The sequence below is a fragment of the Sus scrofa genome, chromosome 1, assembly GCF_000003025.6.
Source record: "Sus scrofa isolate TJ Tabasco breed Duroc chromosome 1, Sscrofa11.1, whole genome shotgun sequence".
Lineage (NCBI taxonomy): Eukaryota > Metazoa > Chordata > Mammalia > Artiodactyla > Suidae > Sus > Sus scrofa.
Genome location: NC_010443.5, coordinates 128,535,633 through 128,553,253, shown reverse-complemented (window position 1 = coordinate 128,553,253; position 17,621 = coordinate 128,535,633). Strand labels below are relative to the sequence as shown.

Below are 17,621 nucleotides of genomic sequence, written 5' to 3'. Positions count from 1 at the left end.
CTACCTCAACCCAACTCCACTTGCTATCTAAAGGATAAAGAATAGTGGTGTTAATGATGACGAGAGAAAGATGAATGGCATTTCTCCCCTACTTCATCTTATGCTTAAATTTTCAAGCAAAGTTGATATTTACAAAAATGAAAAACTAGAGTCTTTAAGGTAAAGAAGGGTGGAGAAGGGATGGGGATAGGGTAAGACTCACGTTGTAACTAGCAATCCATGTGGGGATTAAAAACTACAATGATGACAATCAATGAAGATATGGATTAACTAAAATAGTTGACAAGGACAATCCTTCCATCTTTGGAAAAATCTGTTATCAAGTCTGTTTAAATAAAGTTCCATCTGCGCAGTATAAACTATCCTGATACCAAGAATACCTAATATTATTTGAATCTACCATAATTAGGTGCTTTGATCAAAACTGGACAATTTTTTTTTCTTTTTCGGCTACACTCATGGCATATGGAAGTTCCTGGGCCAGGGATCGAATCCAAGCGGAGCTGCAACCTACTCCACAGCCGCAGCAATGCCAGATCCTTAACCCACTGCACCTGGCCAGGAACTGAACAGGTGCCTCCTCAGAGACAAGCCAGATCATTAACCCACTGCACCACAGCAGAATTCCAAAACTGGACAATTCTAAGATACATTTTCAGAGTAACCTACCTGCAACTGCATCACCACATAGTTGAATCGATCATTCCTCCCACAGCCAATAAATCTACAAACATGGTCTTTCCCTGGATAAAAGAAAGAAAGAAAAAAGAAGAAAACAGTGGAAAGGGTTATACTATGGTTTCTTTTCTTAAAAACAAATACTTTGTTTTTCTTTATAGTATTTTATCATTGAATATAAAGGGACCTGTCTTAAAAACCTTAAGGACAGGAGATTTGTATTATTCAAATTTTCTACCCATTTCCCCCCATATCCTACATTGCTCCTTATGTAGTGAAATAAATGTCTACTAAATGAATAAACAAATGAATTAAAGAACAAGTGAATAATAATTTACTTAGGAAGGAAAGACGTATGAGGTCATATCAGATCACCTTGCCCAGACATGATAAATATGAAAGCACAGAAGAGCAAAAAATAAGAACTTGTTAGGAATACAAATCTTGAATTTTATATATGGCCTGCCATTCTCCATTATATGGCTCAGTGAGTTGTTGCCTTTCTGGCCCTCACTGACTTATATTTGCTGAACGGCATTTAACCTGAGCTGCATATCTGAAATCCAAGTAGGTGCTAAGTGGCAACGGTACAGAGGGAAGCAGAGGTGGAGCAGAGAGAGATCTAAGGTCCTATCCCTGATTCAACAAAAGTAAACCAAAGTCTTAAAAGAGGATCGGGACTGGTTGATACCAGGGCCAGAAGAGGACATCTGGCTGGAAGGAGAGAGAACAGAATAAGATGATGCTGGATAAACAGGCAAGTACCAGATGATGGAGGAGTTAAAGTGATGGAGGAGTTTGATTCTGGGGCTTTTATGCTTATCCTTTTCTTTCTTTCTTTCCTTTTTTTTTTTTTTTTTTTTTTTTTTTTTGCTTTTTAGGGCCACACCCGAGGCATATAGAGGTTCCCAGGCTAGGGGTCAAATCGGCTGTGTGCCACAGCCACACGGGATCCTAGCTGAGTCTGTGACCTACACCACAGCTCATGGCAACGCCAGATCCCCAATCCACTGAGCAAGGCCAGGGATCAAACCCAAATTCTCATGGACACTAGTCCGATTCGTTTCTGCTATGCCACCACAGGAACTTTTATGCTTATCCATTATGCCAGAAATAAACGAAACCAATTTTAAAGTCAAGTAACACCTTGTCAATAAATATTAAAATTAAAAGGTAAATAAAGATTATGACAAAACAGACAAGAAGACCTACTATGTGCCAAGTGCTAAAGTAGGCACTAAGAATACAAGATAAATTACATAAGATCCATGCCCTCAAGGAATTCACAGCCCAGATATATCAACAAAAATTGTGATACATTATGATGAGCTCTATCTTACAGACAAACTGCTGTGGATACACAGATGATAAGAAAATTTTGTTTATGAGGCTTTCCATGAGTTAAATCACTAGATTTTTTTTTCTTTCTTTTTTTTTCTGGCAGCACCTATGGCATATGGTCCTGGGGCACAGACTGAATCCATGCTACAGCAGTGACCCCAGCTGCTACAGTGACAATGCCAGATCCTTGATCCGCTGCACAAGGGAACTCCTAAATCACAAGATTTTAAGTATATAAGAAGAGCATTCTAAGAGACAGACACCCACAGAGTGTGAAGGATCCAAGCACATATGAAAGATGATTAATAGAATTAACAGGCTAAAGGCGGGATAAGGGTTAAAAGGTAGGCCGAGGTAGGGGCATGCTGAGACAAGAAAAGTACACTCAAGTCTTGCATACCACATAAAGGAAAGCAGTTTTACTCATTATTAGATAATGAGTGGCAGCTTGGGGTGGGATCTAGTTCAAAGATTTTTCAAGCATGAGAGCCACATGATTTGGCTTGTGTTTTGGAAAGGTAATGCTGTTCACCATTAGATGCTGATTTATGGAAGAGATGAGAGGCAGGGAGATCAATTAGGAAGTTAATATGGTACACCAGGTAAAAGCTGGAAGAAGGTTCAAATTAAAGCACTCAGAGTGAGAATTTAAACAGGAAAGATTTCAAATTAAGCTTTATGAGACAGACAGATTATGGAAGAGGGAGAAGAAAGTGAAGGAAGACTTTTAGGTTAAGCTAAGTGGATGAAGTAAACTGCATTAATATAAACCAAGACAGGATCCAGCATATCTTTTTTCTGATGACACAATCTCATCAGAATCTACCCTCAAAAGAATCCGGGATATCTTCACTGTTCCATACTCTAACACAATCACATAAGCTTCTAATCTCAGAAAGATGTAGCCCATCCTCACTGTTTCAAATTCTGACTTAAACACATCAAAATCTACCCTCAAAAGGATGCAGCACACCCTCACTGTCCCATAGTCTGAAATAATCACATAAGCATCTACCCTCAGAAGGATCCAGCTCATCCCTAATGTTACATACTGTAACACAAACAAGCATCTAATCTCAGAACGATTTATCCCATTTTAACTGTTCAAAATGCTAACACAGAGTTTTCCCTCAGAAGGATCCAGTAAAAAAATATACGCATGCGAGAACACGTGTGTGTGTGTGCGTGTATATTAACCAAGAGAAGAGGAGAGGATTTGGGGACTTTGCATAGGACATGCCAGCTGTGTTAGAAATTTAGGGGTTGGAGTTCCCATCATGGTTCAGGAGTTAACGAATCCAACTAAGAACCATGAGGTTGCGGGTTCGATCCCTGGCCTTGCTCAGTGGGTTAAGGATCCGGCGTTGCCGTGAGCTATGGTGTAGGTTGCAGACGCGGCTCAGATCCCGCGTTGCTGTGGCTGTGGTGTAGGCTGGCAGCTGAAGCTCTGATTCGACCCCTAGCCTGGGAACCTCCATATGCCGCGGGAGAGGCCCAAGAAATGGCATAAAAAAAAAAAAAAAGAAAGAAAGAAAGAAAGAAAAAGAAATTTAGGGGTAGAATTTAACAAGGGTCAACTATAGAAAGGTGTCAACTATAGAAAGATCTTCGGATTTTCAGTGGAGGTTGAGTTGATTGCCCAGATAAGATGGGTAGTTTGAGAGAACTGGATTGATGCCAGGACACCAACACATCAGGGAAAGAAAAAGAAACTGGTGAAGGAGATTAAGAAGGAAATGGGAAGCCCAAGGAGTCTTGTACCTCACAACTTCCATACTTCCTGTGAAGAATTAAGCAAAATAATCTCAAAAATGAGCAGAGCAGGGTGGGTTATGCTTGAAGAGAATGTCAGTAATTCAAAATAACTGCTGCAGAGAAATAGAAAGACAGAGAACCAGGTTCCCAAGTATGGAGTAAGAAGTGAGCCCTGGAGTTCCCGTCATGGTGCAGCGCAAACAAATCCAACTAGGAACCATGAAGTTGGAGGTTCGATCCCTGGCCTCGATCAGAGGGTTAAGGATCCGGCGTTGCTGTAAGCTGTGGTATAGGTCACAGATGCAGCTTGGATCCTGCATTGCGGTGGCTGTGTTGTAGGCCAGCAGCTGCAGCTCCAATTGGACCCCTAGCCTGGGAACCTCCATATGCCACAGGTGAGGCCCTAAAAAGCAAAAATAAAATAAAATTTAAAAAAATAAAAAAGAAGTGAGCCCTAATAAATTGTCATTCAGATAAGAATCCTGAGTACAATCCAGATACCAAAACTATAACAATCTTTGTGGTAAATTAGGTACTCGACTAGGTCATATCTAACTGGTAAGCAACTAAAAAACAAACAGTCCTACACTATGTGCTATTAGGTCTGATCATGACTCTCCATTCACAAAAATAGTTGTTCAACTTCGCACACAATAAGATTAGAGGTGAGGTCTAGAAATACTTCAAAATCAACTCAAATTTCTTAGGACAACCATTTTATAAACTTTTATGCACTCCCAGTACAAAAGATAGCTAAGTAATCTCAATGACACTTCAGACTAAGGTTATTTTATACAGAAGTGATGTCAAATCCAAGCCAACTCTCATTTTATTCCTATCTGATTAATTTTAATAGGTTTTTATAACTGTACATAAATGGCACCAGTACATATGTATGAACTTAATTTCAGCAATCTTGAGGCTACACTGTCTATGTCTGCTTGTCTGATGCCTAGACTCTAAGTACTTCAAGAGAAGCTCTGCACAGGGTACATAGTAAATGAATGATGAATGAATAAATATTTTACAATAGCGTATTAAAACATTATTAACATGCCACAAAACTCACTCTCTTCAAGTGTAAAATTCAACAGCTTTTAGTATATTCATAAAGTTGGACAACCATGACCACAATCAATATTAGAACATATTCATCAGTCCTACCCACTCCACCAAAAAACCCATAATAATTACTGTCCTCCCCACTCCCCACTCCTAACTCTCCCAACCCCATGTACCACTAATCTACTTTCTCTCTCTAGAGATTTGCCCATTCTGAACATGTCATAGCAATGGAGTCACACAATAAGTGGTATTTTGCGACTGGCTTCTTTCACTTAGCATAATTTATTCAAAGCTCATCCATGTTTTAGCACGTGTATTTCATTTCTTTTCAGTCTTGATAATATTCCACTGTAAGGATCTGCCACGTTTTAACCATTTATTGTCCCTTTGGGCTGTTTACACCTTTTATTGTTATGAAAAATGCTGCTATGAACTTTCATATACAAGTTTTTAAGTGGACATGTTTTTATTTCTCTTGGGTATTTAACTGGGAATACAACTGCTGGTCATATGGTAACTACATGTTTAATCTTAAGCAGTCCATAGGAACCTCTGGTTTGTTTTTCAAAGGAGCTGCAGTTTCATATGCCTACCAGCAACATGAGGGTTCTAATATCTCCATATTCTCACCAATTCTTGTTATCATTTATATCTTTTTAATTATAGCCATCCCAGAGGGAATTAAGTGGTATCTCATACTTTTAAATTACATTTCCATAATAACTAATGATGTCAAGCATCTTTTCATGTGCTTATTGGCCATTTGGGAAAGTGTCTGTTCAGATCCTTTGCTGATTTTTCAATTGGGTTATCTCTTTATTATTGAGTTATAAAAGTTTTTTATATATATTCAAGATAAAGTCCCTTATCAGATGTATGATTTGCAAATATTTTTTCCTATTCCGTGGCAAGTTGTCTAGTCACTTTCTTGATGGTGATTTTTGAAGCACTACAGTATTTAAATCTGATGAAGTCCAATTTATTTATTTTTCATCTTGTTGCTCTGTGGTTTTGGTGTCATACCTAAGAAACCATTGTCTAATCCAAGGTTATGAAGATTTCTTTTTGTTCTCTTAAATTTCTTTTAACTTTTTACACAATTTTTAAAGGTTACACTCCATTTACAGTTATTACAAAATATTGACTATATTCATTTTGTAGCCTACCTTACACTCAATAATTTGTACCTCCCACCCCAATATTCCCCATCCCACTGGTAAGTACCAGTTTGTTCTTCATATCTGTGAGACTGCTTCTTTTCTGTTGTTGTATTCACTAGTTTGTTGTATTTTTTAGATTCTGTACATAAATGATACCAGAGTAATTACCTTTCTCTGACTTATTTCACTAAGCATAACGCCCTTCAAGTCCATCCATGTCGCTGTAAATGGCAAAATTTCATTCTTTTTTATGGTTAATACTCCATTTGTGTGTGTGTGTGTGTGTGTGTGTGTGTGTAAACATCTTCTTTACACATTCATCTGGTTGGTAGACACTTAGGCTGAGTCCATGCCTTGGTTATTATAAACACTGCTTTTCAAATTAGTGTTTCTGGGTTTTAGGGGATATATACCCAGGCGTGGAACTGCTGGGTCACATGGTAAGTCTATGGTCAGTTTTTTGAGGAATCGCCACTGTTTTCCTCAGTGGCTATACCAATTTACATTCCCAACAGTGCACAAGGGTTCCCTTTTCTCCATATCCTCCCCAGCGTTTGTTAATTGTGCTCTTTTTGATGACTGCCATTCTGACAGGTATGAGGTGATACCTCATCGTGGTTTTGAATTCCATTTCCCCGATGATTAGCGATATTGAGCATCTTTTCATGTGCCAATTTGCCATCTGCATTTTCTCTTTGGAAAAAAAAACGTCTATTCTGCCCATTTTTTAAATTGGGTTGTTTGTTTGATTTTCTGTTGAGTTGTATGAGCTATTTGTTTATATATGTTGGATATTAATCCCTTGTCTGTCACATCATTTGCAAATACTTTTTCCATTCAATAGGTTGTCTTATGTTTTGTCAATGGTTTCCTTTGCTGTGCAAAAGCCTTTATGTTTAACTAGTTCCCATTTGTTTATTTTTGCTTTTATTTCCTTTATTTTAGGAGACAGATCCCAAAAAATATTGCTGTGATTTATGCTAAAGAGTGTTCTGCCTAAGTTTTCCTCTAGGAGTTTTACAGTATCTGGTCTTACACTTAGGTCTTTAATCTATTTTGAGTTTATTTTTCTATATGGTGCTAGAGAATATTCTAATTTCATTCTTTTACATTAGCTGTCCAGTCTTCCCAGCACCACCTACTGAAAAGATGGTTTTTTCTCCATATATTTTTGCCGTTTGTCACAGATTAACAGTAATGTCATGAAGACATACATCTACACATTCTTCTAAGAGTTTTATACGTTTAGGCCTTTGAGCCATTTTGAGTAAATTTTTATATATGATGTGAGGTAAATATCCAACTTTATTCTTTGCATATGTGTAACTGTCTTAGAAAGACATACTCCTCTTGTGTTTCTCCTTTATTCTCATTCCTCTACCATACTCACAACACTTCTCATACCAGAAACGTGGTCTTTCCATACATCAAGCTATTCTCCTAGACACCAGCTAAATGTCCTATTATTAAATTCAATTCTTACACTGTCTTCCTGGAGTTTGCATCAGATGCCCAGAAGGTAAGAGCTCAGAGTAAGATGGCCCCCACTTCAGATGTCAATCACAAACTCTAGATTGTCATCTGTACTTCTAATTAACCAGCTATAAATTGGGGTTCCCATCATCACCCCCTTCTTGAGTTTGAACTTACTAGAATGGCTTTCAGAATTCACCTATGTTCACCAGTTTATTCCAAAGGATAGATATGAACAAACAAATTTAGAGATGCAAAGGGCAAGTAAAGGGGCACAGAGTTTCCATGTTCTTTCCTATTACTCCACTCTCCCAGCACCTCCACATGTTCACCAACTCAGAAGCTTTCCAAACCCCACAATTTTAAAATTTTTGTCGAGGCTTCATCCCTGAGGTATGATTCATCATTAACTCAATCTCCAACCCCTGCACACTAGAGGATAGGAGGTAGGGCTGAAAGTTCTGAACTTCTAATCGTGGTTTAGTCTTTCTGGCAACCTACCACCATCCTAAAGCTATGCAGGAGCCCACCAAGAGTTGCTTCATTAAAACAAAAGACATTCCTATAACCAAGGAAGTTCTAAGGGATTTAGGAGCTCTGTGTCAAGAACCAGGGTTCTGACCAAATGTCATCTGAGACCAAATATTGGAACAATAAATGATCCTAGTACCTTTTCTTTTTTTTTTTTTTTTTTTTTGCTTTTTTAGGACCACACCCACAGCATGAGGAAGTTCCCAGGCTAGGGGTCTAATCAGAGCTACAGCTGCTGGCCTACGCCACAGCCACAGCAATGCCAGATCCGAGCTTCGCCTGCGACCTCATGGTTCCTAGTTGGATTCATTTTTGCTGTGCCACAATAGGAATTCCTTGAACTTTTTTTGTTAAATTTATTCCTAAGTATTTTATTCTTTTTGTTGCTATTACCTGTTAGTTTCATTTTTGGATTGTTCATTGCTAATATCTAGTAATACAAATGATTTTTGTATATTAATCTTATATCCTTCAATCTTACGGAAATTATTAGTACAGAGGTTTTTTGTTTTTGTTTTTGTTTTTTCTTGTTTTTTGGTTTTTTTTTTTAGTGTATTCCCTAGGATTTTCTAGATATAAGATCAAGTTATCTGCAAATAGAAAAGTTTTACTGGGAATTTACACTGTGGGTCAGCAAGTTAAGGACCTGGCATTGTCTCTGTAAGGATGTGCATTATTACATCCCTGGCCTCGCTCAGTGAGTTAAGGATCTGGCATTGCCACAAAGCTGTGGTGTAGGCCATAGACGTGGCTCAGATCTGGTATTGTCATGGCTGTGGTGCAGACTGCAGCTGCAGCTGCAGCTGCAATTAGACCTCTAGCCCAGGAATTCCCATATGGCACAGGAGTGGCTGTAAAAAGAGGAAAAAAGGAGTTTAACTTTTTTCCAATCTTTATTTCATCACATTTCATTGAAATAAAGTGCACTTTATTTCCTTAATTGAATAGAAGTGGCAAGAGAAGAAATCCTTGTCTTGTTCCTTATCTTTAGAGGAAAGAGTGCAGCTTTTTTAACCATATTTGCTGTGTGTGTGGGTTTTTTTTGTTTTGTTTTGTTTTGTTTTTTGTTTTTTAATAGATGCCCTGGATCAGAGTGAGGAAGTTTCTTCCTATTTCTAGCTTAATTTTTTTTTTTTAGGGCTGAACCCACACCATATGGAAGTTCCCAGGCTAGGGTTTACACAGCTCAGAGCAATGCCGGATCCTTAACCACCTGAGCAAGGCCAGGGATTGAACCTATGTCCTCATGGTTACTGGTCAGATTCGTTTCCACAGAGCCACGATGGGAACTCCATAGCTTGAGTATTTTTATCATGAAGGGGTACTGGATTTTGTTAAATGGGTGTTCTGTGTCTACTGATAATTCTGTGGTTTTTGTTCTTTATTCTATTGATTTTTTAAAAATTTTGGCCATGACTGCAGCATACAGAAGTTCCCAGGTCAGGGATTGAAGCCATGCCACAGCAGTGACCCAAACCACTGCAGTGACAATGCTGGATCCCTAACCTGCTGTGCTATCTGGGAACACCTGATTTTCATATTGAACCAAAATGCAATTCCAGGGATAAATCCCACTTAGTCATGGTATATTATCCATTGCTGGATTCTATTTACCAGTATTTTGCTGAGGATTTTTGCCTCTATATTCATAAAATACACTGGTGTCTTCTAATGTCTTTGCCTTTTTGGTACCAGAGTAACAATGGCTTCATAGAATAAACTGGGAATTGTTCTCTCCTTTTCCATTTTGTAGAAGAGTTTGTAAAAAATAGGTATTAATTCTTTTTTAAATTTGGGTAGAATTAATTCACCAGTGAAGCCATTTGAGTCTGGTCTTTCCACTGTAGGTAGGTATTTTGAATTATTTTTTCAATCTCTTTATGGAGTTCTAGTCATGGCTCAGCAATAATGAACCCAAACAGTATCCAAGAGGACATGGGTCCAATCCTTGGCCTGACTCAGTGGGTTAAGGACCCAGCGTTGCCAGGAGCAATGGTGTTGGTCACAGATGTGACTTGGATCCCACATGGCTGTGGCTGTGGTATAGGCCAGCAGCTGCAGCTCCAATTCAACCCCTAGCCTGGGAACTTCCATATGCCATGGGTGCAGCCCTAAAATTAAAAATCTCTTTACCTGTCATAGGCCTATTTAGATTTTCTATTTCTTCATGAGTTAGTTTCAATATTTTAAGTCTTTCTAGGAATTTGCTCATTTCATTTAAGTTATTTAATTTGTTGTCATGTAGTCCATAGTATTCCCTTATCATAATCTTTTTTATATTTCTATAAGGACAGTAGAAATGTCCCCTCTTTCAATCCTGATTTCAGTAATTTGAGTCTTCTTTTTTTTTTTCCAGATCCATTTAGCTAAAGGTTTGTTAATTTTGGTCTTTTTTTTTTTTTTTTGGCTTTTTGGCTTTTTGGGCTACACCCAAAGCATAGACGTTCTCAGGCTAAGGGCTGAATCAGAGCTGCAGCTGCTAACCTACACCACAGCCACGACAACACAGGATCCAAGCCACATCTGCGGTCTATACCACAGCTCATGGCAATGCCAGATCCTTAACCCACTGAGTGGGGCCAGGAATCAAACCTGCATCCTCATGGATACTACAAGGGTTCATTTCTGTTGTACCACAACAGGAATCCCATTGGTCATTTTTTTTAAAGAGCCAATTTTTGGTTTTTGTGGATTTCCCCTACTGTTTTCCAATTCTCTCTTTTGTTAATTTCCACTGTACTCTTTATTGTTTCCTTCCTTTTTCCTCCTTTGCTTTAATTTGCTCTTCTTTTTCTACTGTCATAAGGTTAGGCTACTGAACTGGAGATCTTTCTAGCTTTGTAATGTAGGTGTTTACTTCTATAAATTTCCTTCTACTTAGGCTGCGCCCCTTAACTTTTGGTACCTTGTAGTGATTAAGGAATCTGCAGAAAATCACTTTTGAATCATAGAAAGTAGGGTCATTAATGCCATGTATCATGCAGGATAACCTATTTTTTTTTCCTCTGTGATTGTGTGAGACACAAAATTGATGGAAAGAAAAAAGTAATGACCTAGAGTTAAATTTCCACTCTTCCACTTAATAATTATGGGACCCTAAATAAGTTTCAGTTTCCTCAGCAAAGCAATTGAAAAAAATTAAGTGAGGTAATATATTTATAAAGCATTTTCTTAATTAACTATTCAGTATTCATTCCTCCTATTAACAGCACCCCATTTTTCCTTGGGAAATGATCTTTCTCAATTGCTTATCTACTGTCTCAATGAGTTTGATTCACTCTTAGGAAAACTGGGCATTAATCCTCTAAGCCAGTCAGAATAATTTAGAGGTTGAGATCAGTTTGATGATGGGAAGAAAACTAGATATTCAAAACCTACAACAATCAATTATGATGTTACTCTAACAAGTATAATGTTTCAGGGATGTTCTAATCAGAGCAAAACTCAATACTTTCATATAATTATAAGAAGAGATGTTATTTTTAGAGAAAGAATATAGCTCCCTTCCAGTTGCTATCAGCAATCATCTCTCAACCATCAAAGAAACCAGATTAAGAATAAAGTTCACAATATGGGAGAGATAATTACAGGAATAAGTCAGATGGGCAGTCACATGCAAAAGAATGAAGACTAACTTCTATCATACACAAAAATCAACTCAAAATGAATGAAAGGCTTGACCATAAGACCTGAAACCACAAAACTCATAGAAAAAAATACGAGGGGTAAGCTCCTTGACAACAGTCTTAGCAATGATTTTTTGCACTTGACAACAAGGGCAAAGATGACAAATGCAAAAATAAACAAGCAGGCTACATTAAATCAAAAAGTTTCTGCACAAGAAAGGAGTTTCCGTTGTGGCACAATGGAAATGAATCTGACTGGGAACCATGAGGTTGTGGGTTTGATCTCTGGCCTCACTCAGTGGGTTAAGGATCTGGCGTTGCTGTGGCTGTAGTATAGGCTGGCAGCTGTAGCTCCAATTTGACCCCTAGCCTGGGAATCTCCATACACCACAAGTGTGGCCCTTAAAAGCAAAAAAAAAAAAAAAAAAAAAAAAAAAGCTTCTGCACAAGAAAGGAAACCATTAAAATATAACTAAAGCATATTCCACTTATGGCTCTTTCAGCTTGGTATAGAGGAAAACTGAATGTGCTCAAGACTAATCTCTATAAGCCACATGAATAATAACATAGTACTTACCTCAAAGAGTTATTGCACAAGTGAAATCAGCTAAGGTACGTCTAATACTTAATATGCTGCCTTGTGCACAGTAAATGCTAAATATATGTTCGCTATTATTGCCATTAAAACTTAGTGATTATGAGTACTGATTCTGGAAGAAGCTAAAATATTGGCTCTACTGACCAGGCTCACCAAGCATATGCCTCTCCCTGAAACCATCCATTCTGTCAAATCTGACTGTACTTCACTGGATCAGGTCAAATATATCCCATAATGTCACTGTCCACACTGTTCATAGGATAATATCCCCAAAGTAACTGTTTTTATCATTTGCCTACTCAAGAAATCATTAACAATAACACCTAGAGAAATAAAATGGTGAAGCTGGAATTCAAGATTCATTCTGCATTGCTTATCAAATCTCATTTCCTTCAGTTCAACAGGAACTATACACTCTGATGAAGTCTGTTTCTTTTTTCTCTCACAAATATTCTACCTTATTTTTTGCTCACACTATTTCCCACAACTTCACTTCTTCAAATCAAATACAGCTCTTAAAATCTAAATATCCCTGGGTAGTTAATATTAATGAATGAATTAATACTCAGCACTAGATTTTCAGATATTTAACAAGTATGTCACCTGGCCAGGTTCTGAAGGGGAAAATGTAAACAAGACAATTAAAATAAGAGTTCCCTGGAGGCAAATAAGAGCAATAGACTCTGATACACAGATGAAACTAGAGAAAGAAGAGAAGTCAGCAAGGCAGTGCTGATCACTAGGAGCCACAGACTACTGACCACAAGAAAACATAGAATGGAAACATACCAACAAACCAATTTTAGCTTTCTGCTTATGTGTCTCCTCTTAGAAATCTGCTAAAAGACAAAAGGAATCCTGAACATACACCAGATCTTTACCAATCACTCAAAATATCAACACTAATGCTTTTTCTTAATATTCCTGTTCCCGACCACTCTAACCCCATAGAGAATGCTTGTGGTCTATCACCAAGCTCTGTGCAAAAGAGAAATAATCAGTGATATCGTCCTCCCAAAAAAAAGACAGTAAGAAGTAGATTAATTTAGACAGAGATAATATCTGAAGATACTATAGGTAAGGTAGGACCTTGCTGGTTAACACAGATCTTTAACTGTGATATTAAGAAAGGATTTCTATACATCTAAGGCAAGTAGTGATAAACTCTTCTCTAATTGCCCCCTTTTCTTTTCTTAAAGGAATAGATATGCTATACGCTTAACTAAATGCACATATAACCCAAAGAATCTTTTTGTTCTTACAATTTCAGATGATCAGATACTACTCTTGCTTTCAATTCAAGACCTTAAAACCATGGCAGGTGGTGGTGTGGTAGTATACATCCTATCGTTAAATGTTCCTAAGAGTAAAATGTCATGCAAAAGGCAAACACTTTTATAAGACCTGCTGCTAGAGGAAAGTAAAGCAATCAGAGACGGGTATCAATCATTTTTCTTTTTAAATAAAAAAGCTGGTTAGCAATAAAGTGAAAAGCTGAGCTAAAAGTATCCCTAACCCACTAATGGAAATGCTCTGGAATTAAAAAAACGAATTACAAATTAACAGATAAGAAGATTCTGCAAAACTGGACTATTAGGCTGCTAAGGACACAATAAAACCAGCATTCCTTGTCCAGCTATCATTTACTCTTCATATTTTCTCACTCTCCACCAAAAGCAAACCAACCATATCCACCCTAATAATAATTCATGAAATATATGCACCAATGGGAGGTGAAAAAATACAAAGCATAGGTCCTGTCCTCAAAGTATTTACAATCTTATTAAAAGAAATAAATATTTACAAGACCAATACAGGCAGTACAAAATCATATTATAGCTTATAAAAACAAGGAATATGCATTACAGAGAAAGCAGTAGATTAATTAGATTAAAATGAATCATAGTTTGGAGCTTGATTGAGTTAACTTGACAGTGATTTTTTTTTTTTTAAAAAAGGGTGTCTTCTAAGGCAAGTGCCTAGGAAAAATAATTTAGACAAAGAGCCCAAGGAACAGGTTCCTTATGGTGAGTTCCCTTGTGGTTCAGTGGGTTATGGATCTGGCATTGTTGCCACAGCAGCTCAGGTCACTGCTATGGCACAGGTTTGATCCCTGCCTTGGGAACTTCAATAAGCCACAGGAACAGCCAAAAAAAAATGAGTCCAAGAAACAAAGACTCCTATCAGCACTCATTAGGATGCCTATCTAACAATCCCTTAGGTTCTAAATATCTCACCAGGAGCCAAAGGAAAAGGAAGGAGTCTTCAGTCTAGATAATGATCACAGGGAATTTTAACACTGAAACAAGACTATTTTATCATAATGGCTGATTTAAAACTAGCAGTCTTTTGGGAGTTCCAAGTTGTAGCTCAGCAGGTTAAGAACCAACTAGTATCCATGAGGACTCAGGTTCAATCCCTGGCCTTGCTCAGTGCATTAAGGATCTGGTGTTGCCACAAGGTGTGGCATAGGTCAAAGATGTGGCTTGGATCTGGCATGGCTGTGGCTGGCAGCTGCAGCTCCAATTTGACCCCTAGCCGGGGAACTTCCATATGCCACAGGCGCAGCCCTAAAAAATAAAAATAAATAAATAAATAAATAACTAGCAGGCTTTTATGATTAGAATGAAAAAAATGAGTATCATTTCATCATCCTACTTTATTTTTTCTTTGAAAGAGGAATAAACTTTTTAATGAATGGTGCTAAAAGAACTGGATATCAGGAGGGATAAAATTAAGTAAATAAATACATCTCATACCTTATTTTAAAAATGAACTCCAAAAGGATCATAGACTTAAAAATAAAATGTGAAAATATAAAACCTCTAGAGAGAAAAATAGAATAATATCTGTAGGACTTAAGAAGAGGCAAAGTATCCTTAGATTTGACAGCAAAAGCAAAATTCCATAAAGAACGATAAATTGGACATTGTAAAAATTAAAAATCTTTGCTTTGTGAAAGTATTGTGAAAAACTTACACACTGGATGAAAATACTAGCAAATCACATAATTCAAAAGAATCTGAAAAAGAATGAATATATGTATATGTATAACTGAATCACTCTGTTGTACACCTGAAACTAATACAACATTGTAAATCAACTATACTTCAATAAAAAAATAAAAATTAAGACAGGACTTATATTCTGAGTATATTTTTTTCTAGCTCGAAATAAATTTTAAAAAATTTTTATTATGATTGATTTACAATGTTCTGTCAATTTCTGCTGTACAGCAACGACCCAGTTATACACACACACACACAGAAACATACATTCTTTTCCTCACATTATCCTCCATCATGTTCCATCACAAGTGATTAAATACATAGTTCCCTGACATCATCCTATTTTATTAGCACCACGCTCTAACCAACTGAGCTAACTGGCCTTTGCCGACATTACACTATTTTAAAATTTACTAATCTATCAAAATGTATTATCAAATTTATGTAAAAAAAAAAGGAGAGAAAAAAATAATAGATTAAGAGAGCATGAGAGGCCCAGTATCTGCATAACAGGTATGCCAGAAGAGAGGATAGACAAAATAAATGGATGGAAATGATCACGAAAATAATTCAAGAAAACTTCCCCAGAAAAACTTACAGATCATGAGTTTCAATAAAGGACACAGCCTGGCACACTAGGTGAAAATACACCCATACCATGGTGTATCACAATGACACTGCACAACACTGGGGAAAAAGAGAAAAACAAGTTGCCAGAGTAACAAGAATCATAATGAGAATTATACTTCTCGACCACTATAATGAGTCTGAAGACAAATTTCTGAGGTAAAATCAGCAGTCATTCATTCTTTTTTATTAAAGAATAATATTCCACTGTATGAATATCCCACAGTTGATTTAGCCATTCACTCTCTGAAGGACATATTTTTGGCAATGAAGAATAAAGCTTATGGAGTTCTCCTGTGGCACAGTAGGTTAAGGATCCAGTGTTGTCATTGAAGTGGCTCAGGTTGCTGTTGTGGCTTGGGTTTGATCCCTGGCCTGTTAACTTCCACATACTGAGGGTGGGGCAAAATAAAGCTGATACACTAGTCAGAATGGGCATCATTAAGAAGTCTATAGAGTTCCTGCTGTGGCACGACAGGACTGGCGATGTCTCAGGTTTGACCCCTGACCAGGCACAGTAGATTAAGGATCCTGCATTGCTACAGCTGTAGTATAGGTTGCAACTGCGGTTCAAATCTGATCCCTGACCCAGGAACTCCATATGCCCTGGGGCTGCCAAAAACAGAAAACAAAAAAAGAATTCTACAAATAACAAATGTTGGAGAGGGTGTGGAGAAAAGGGAGCCCTCCTATACTCTTAGTGGGAATGTAAGTTGGTGCAGTCACTACAGAAAACAGTATGGAGGTTCCTTAAAAAACTAGAAGTAGAGAGAGTTCCCATCCTGGCTCAGCAGAAGCGAATCTGACTAGTATTCATGAGGATGCAGGTTCAATCTGTGGCCTTGATCAGCGGGTTAAGGATCTGGCATCATTGTGAGCTGTGGTATAGGTAGCAGAGGCAGCTCGGGTCTGGTATTGCTGTGGCTGTGGCATACCACCAGCAGCTGCAGCTCCAGTTCAACCCCTAGCCTGGGAACTTCCATACACCATGGGTGTGGCCCTAAAAAGACAAAAAAAAAAAAACAACCCCAAAAAACCCTAAAAGTAGAGTTGCCATATGATCCAGCAATCCCACTCCTGGACATATATCTAAACAAAACTATAATTCAAAAAGATACATACACTCATATGTTCACTGCAACACTATTCACAATAGCCAAGACATGGAACTAACCTAAATGTCCAGCCACAGATGAATAGAGATGATGTGGTGCATATATACAATGGAATACTACTCAGCCATAAAAAATGCCATTTGTAATAACATGGATGGAACTAGAGACTACCATATTAAATGCAGTAAATCAGAAAAAGAAAGGCAAATATCATATGACAGCACTTATATGTGGAATCTAAAGTATGACACAAGAACTTTTATGAAGTAAAAACAGATTCACAGACATGGAGAACAGACTTGTGGCTGTGAGACCAGGGTGGAGGTGGAGAGGGATGGCGTGGGAGTTTGGGCTTAGCAGATGCAAACTATAATATAGAGAAATGATAAATAACAAGGTATTACTGTATAGCACAGGGAACTATATTCAATACTCCATGATAAACCACAATGTAAAAGAATATAACTGAATCACTGTGCTGTATAGCAGAAATTAACATTGTAATCAACTATATTTCAATAAAAAGATAAAAAGAATAAAGCTAATATAAATAGTTATGTACATGTTTTTCCATGACTATAAATTTTCATTTCCTTAGGGTAAAAGCCTCTGAGTGGGACTGCTGGGTCACATAGTAAGTCCAT

At 37.6% G+C, this 17,621-nt stretch overlaps 1 protein-coding gene across 5 annotated transcripts in view; it reads right to left on the bottom strand.

Moving 5' to 3' along the window:
• Positions 1-17,621, bottom strand: part of TTBK2 (tau tubulin kinase 2) — a 150,419-nt gene that overhangs the window by 86,841 nt on the left and 45,957 nt on the right. For 2 of the 5 annotated variants that reach the window (XM_021097126.1, XM_003353383.5), the window contains one exon: positions 670-743. The exons of 2 other annotated variants lie outside the window; for them this stretch is intronic. In XM_021097126.1, the coding sequence (XP_020952785.1) occupies positions 670-681 (12 nt within the window). In that variant the 5' untranslated portion in view covers positions 682-743. Of the gene's footprint in view, positions 1-669; positions 744-15,833; positions 15,923-17,621 lie in introns of all 5 variants that reach the window. One more of the 5 variants, XM_021097122.1, reaches the window with a different exon arrangement.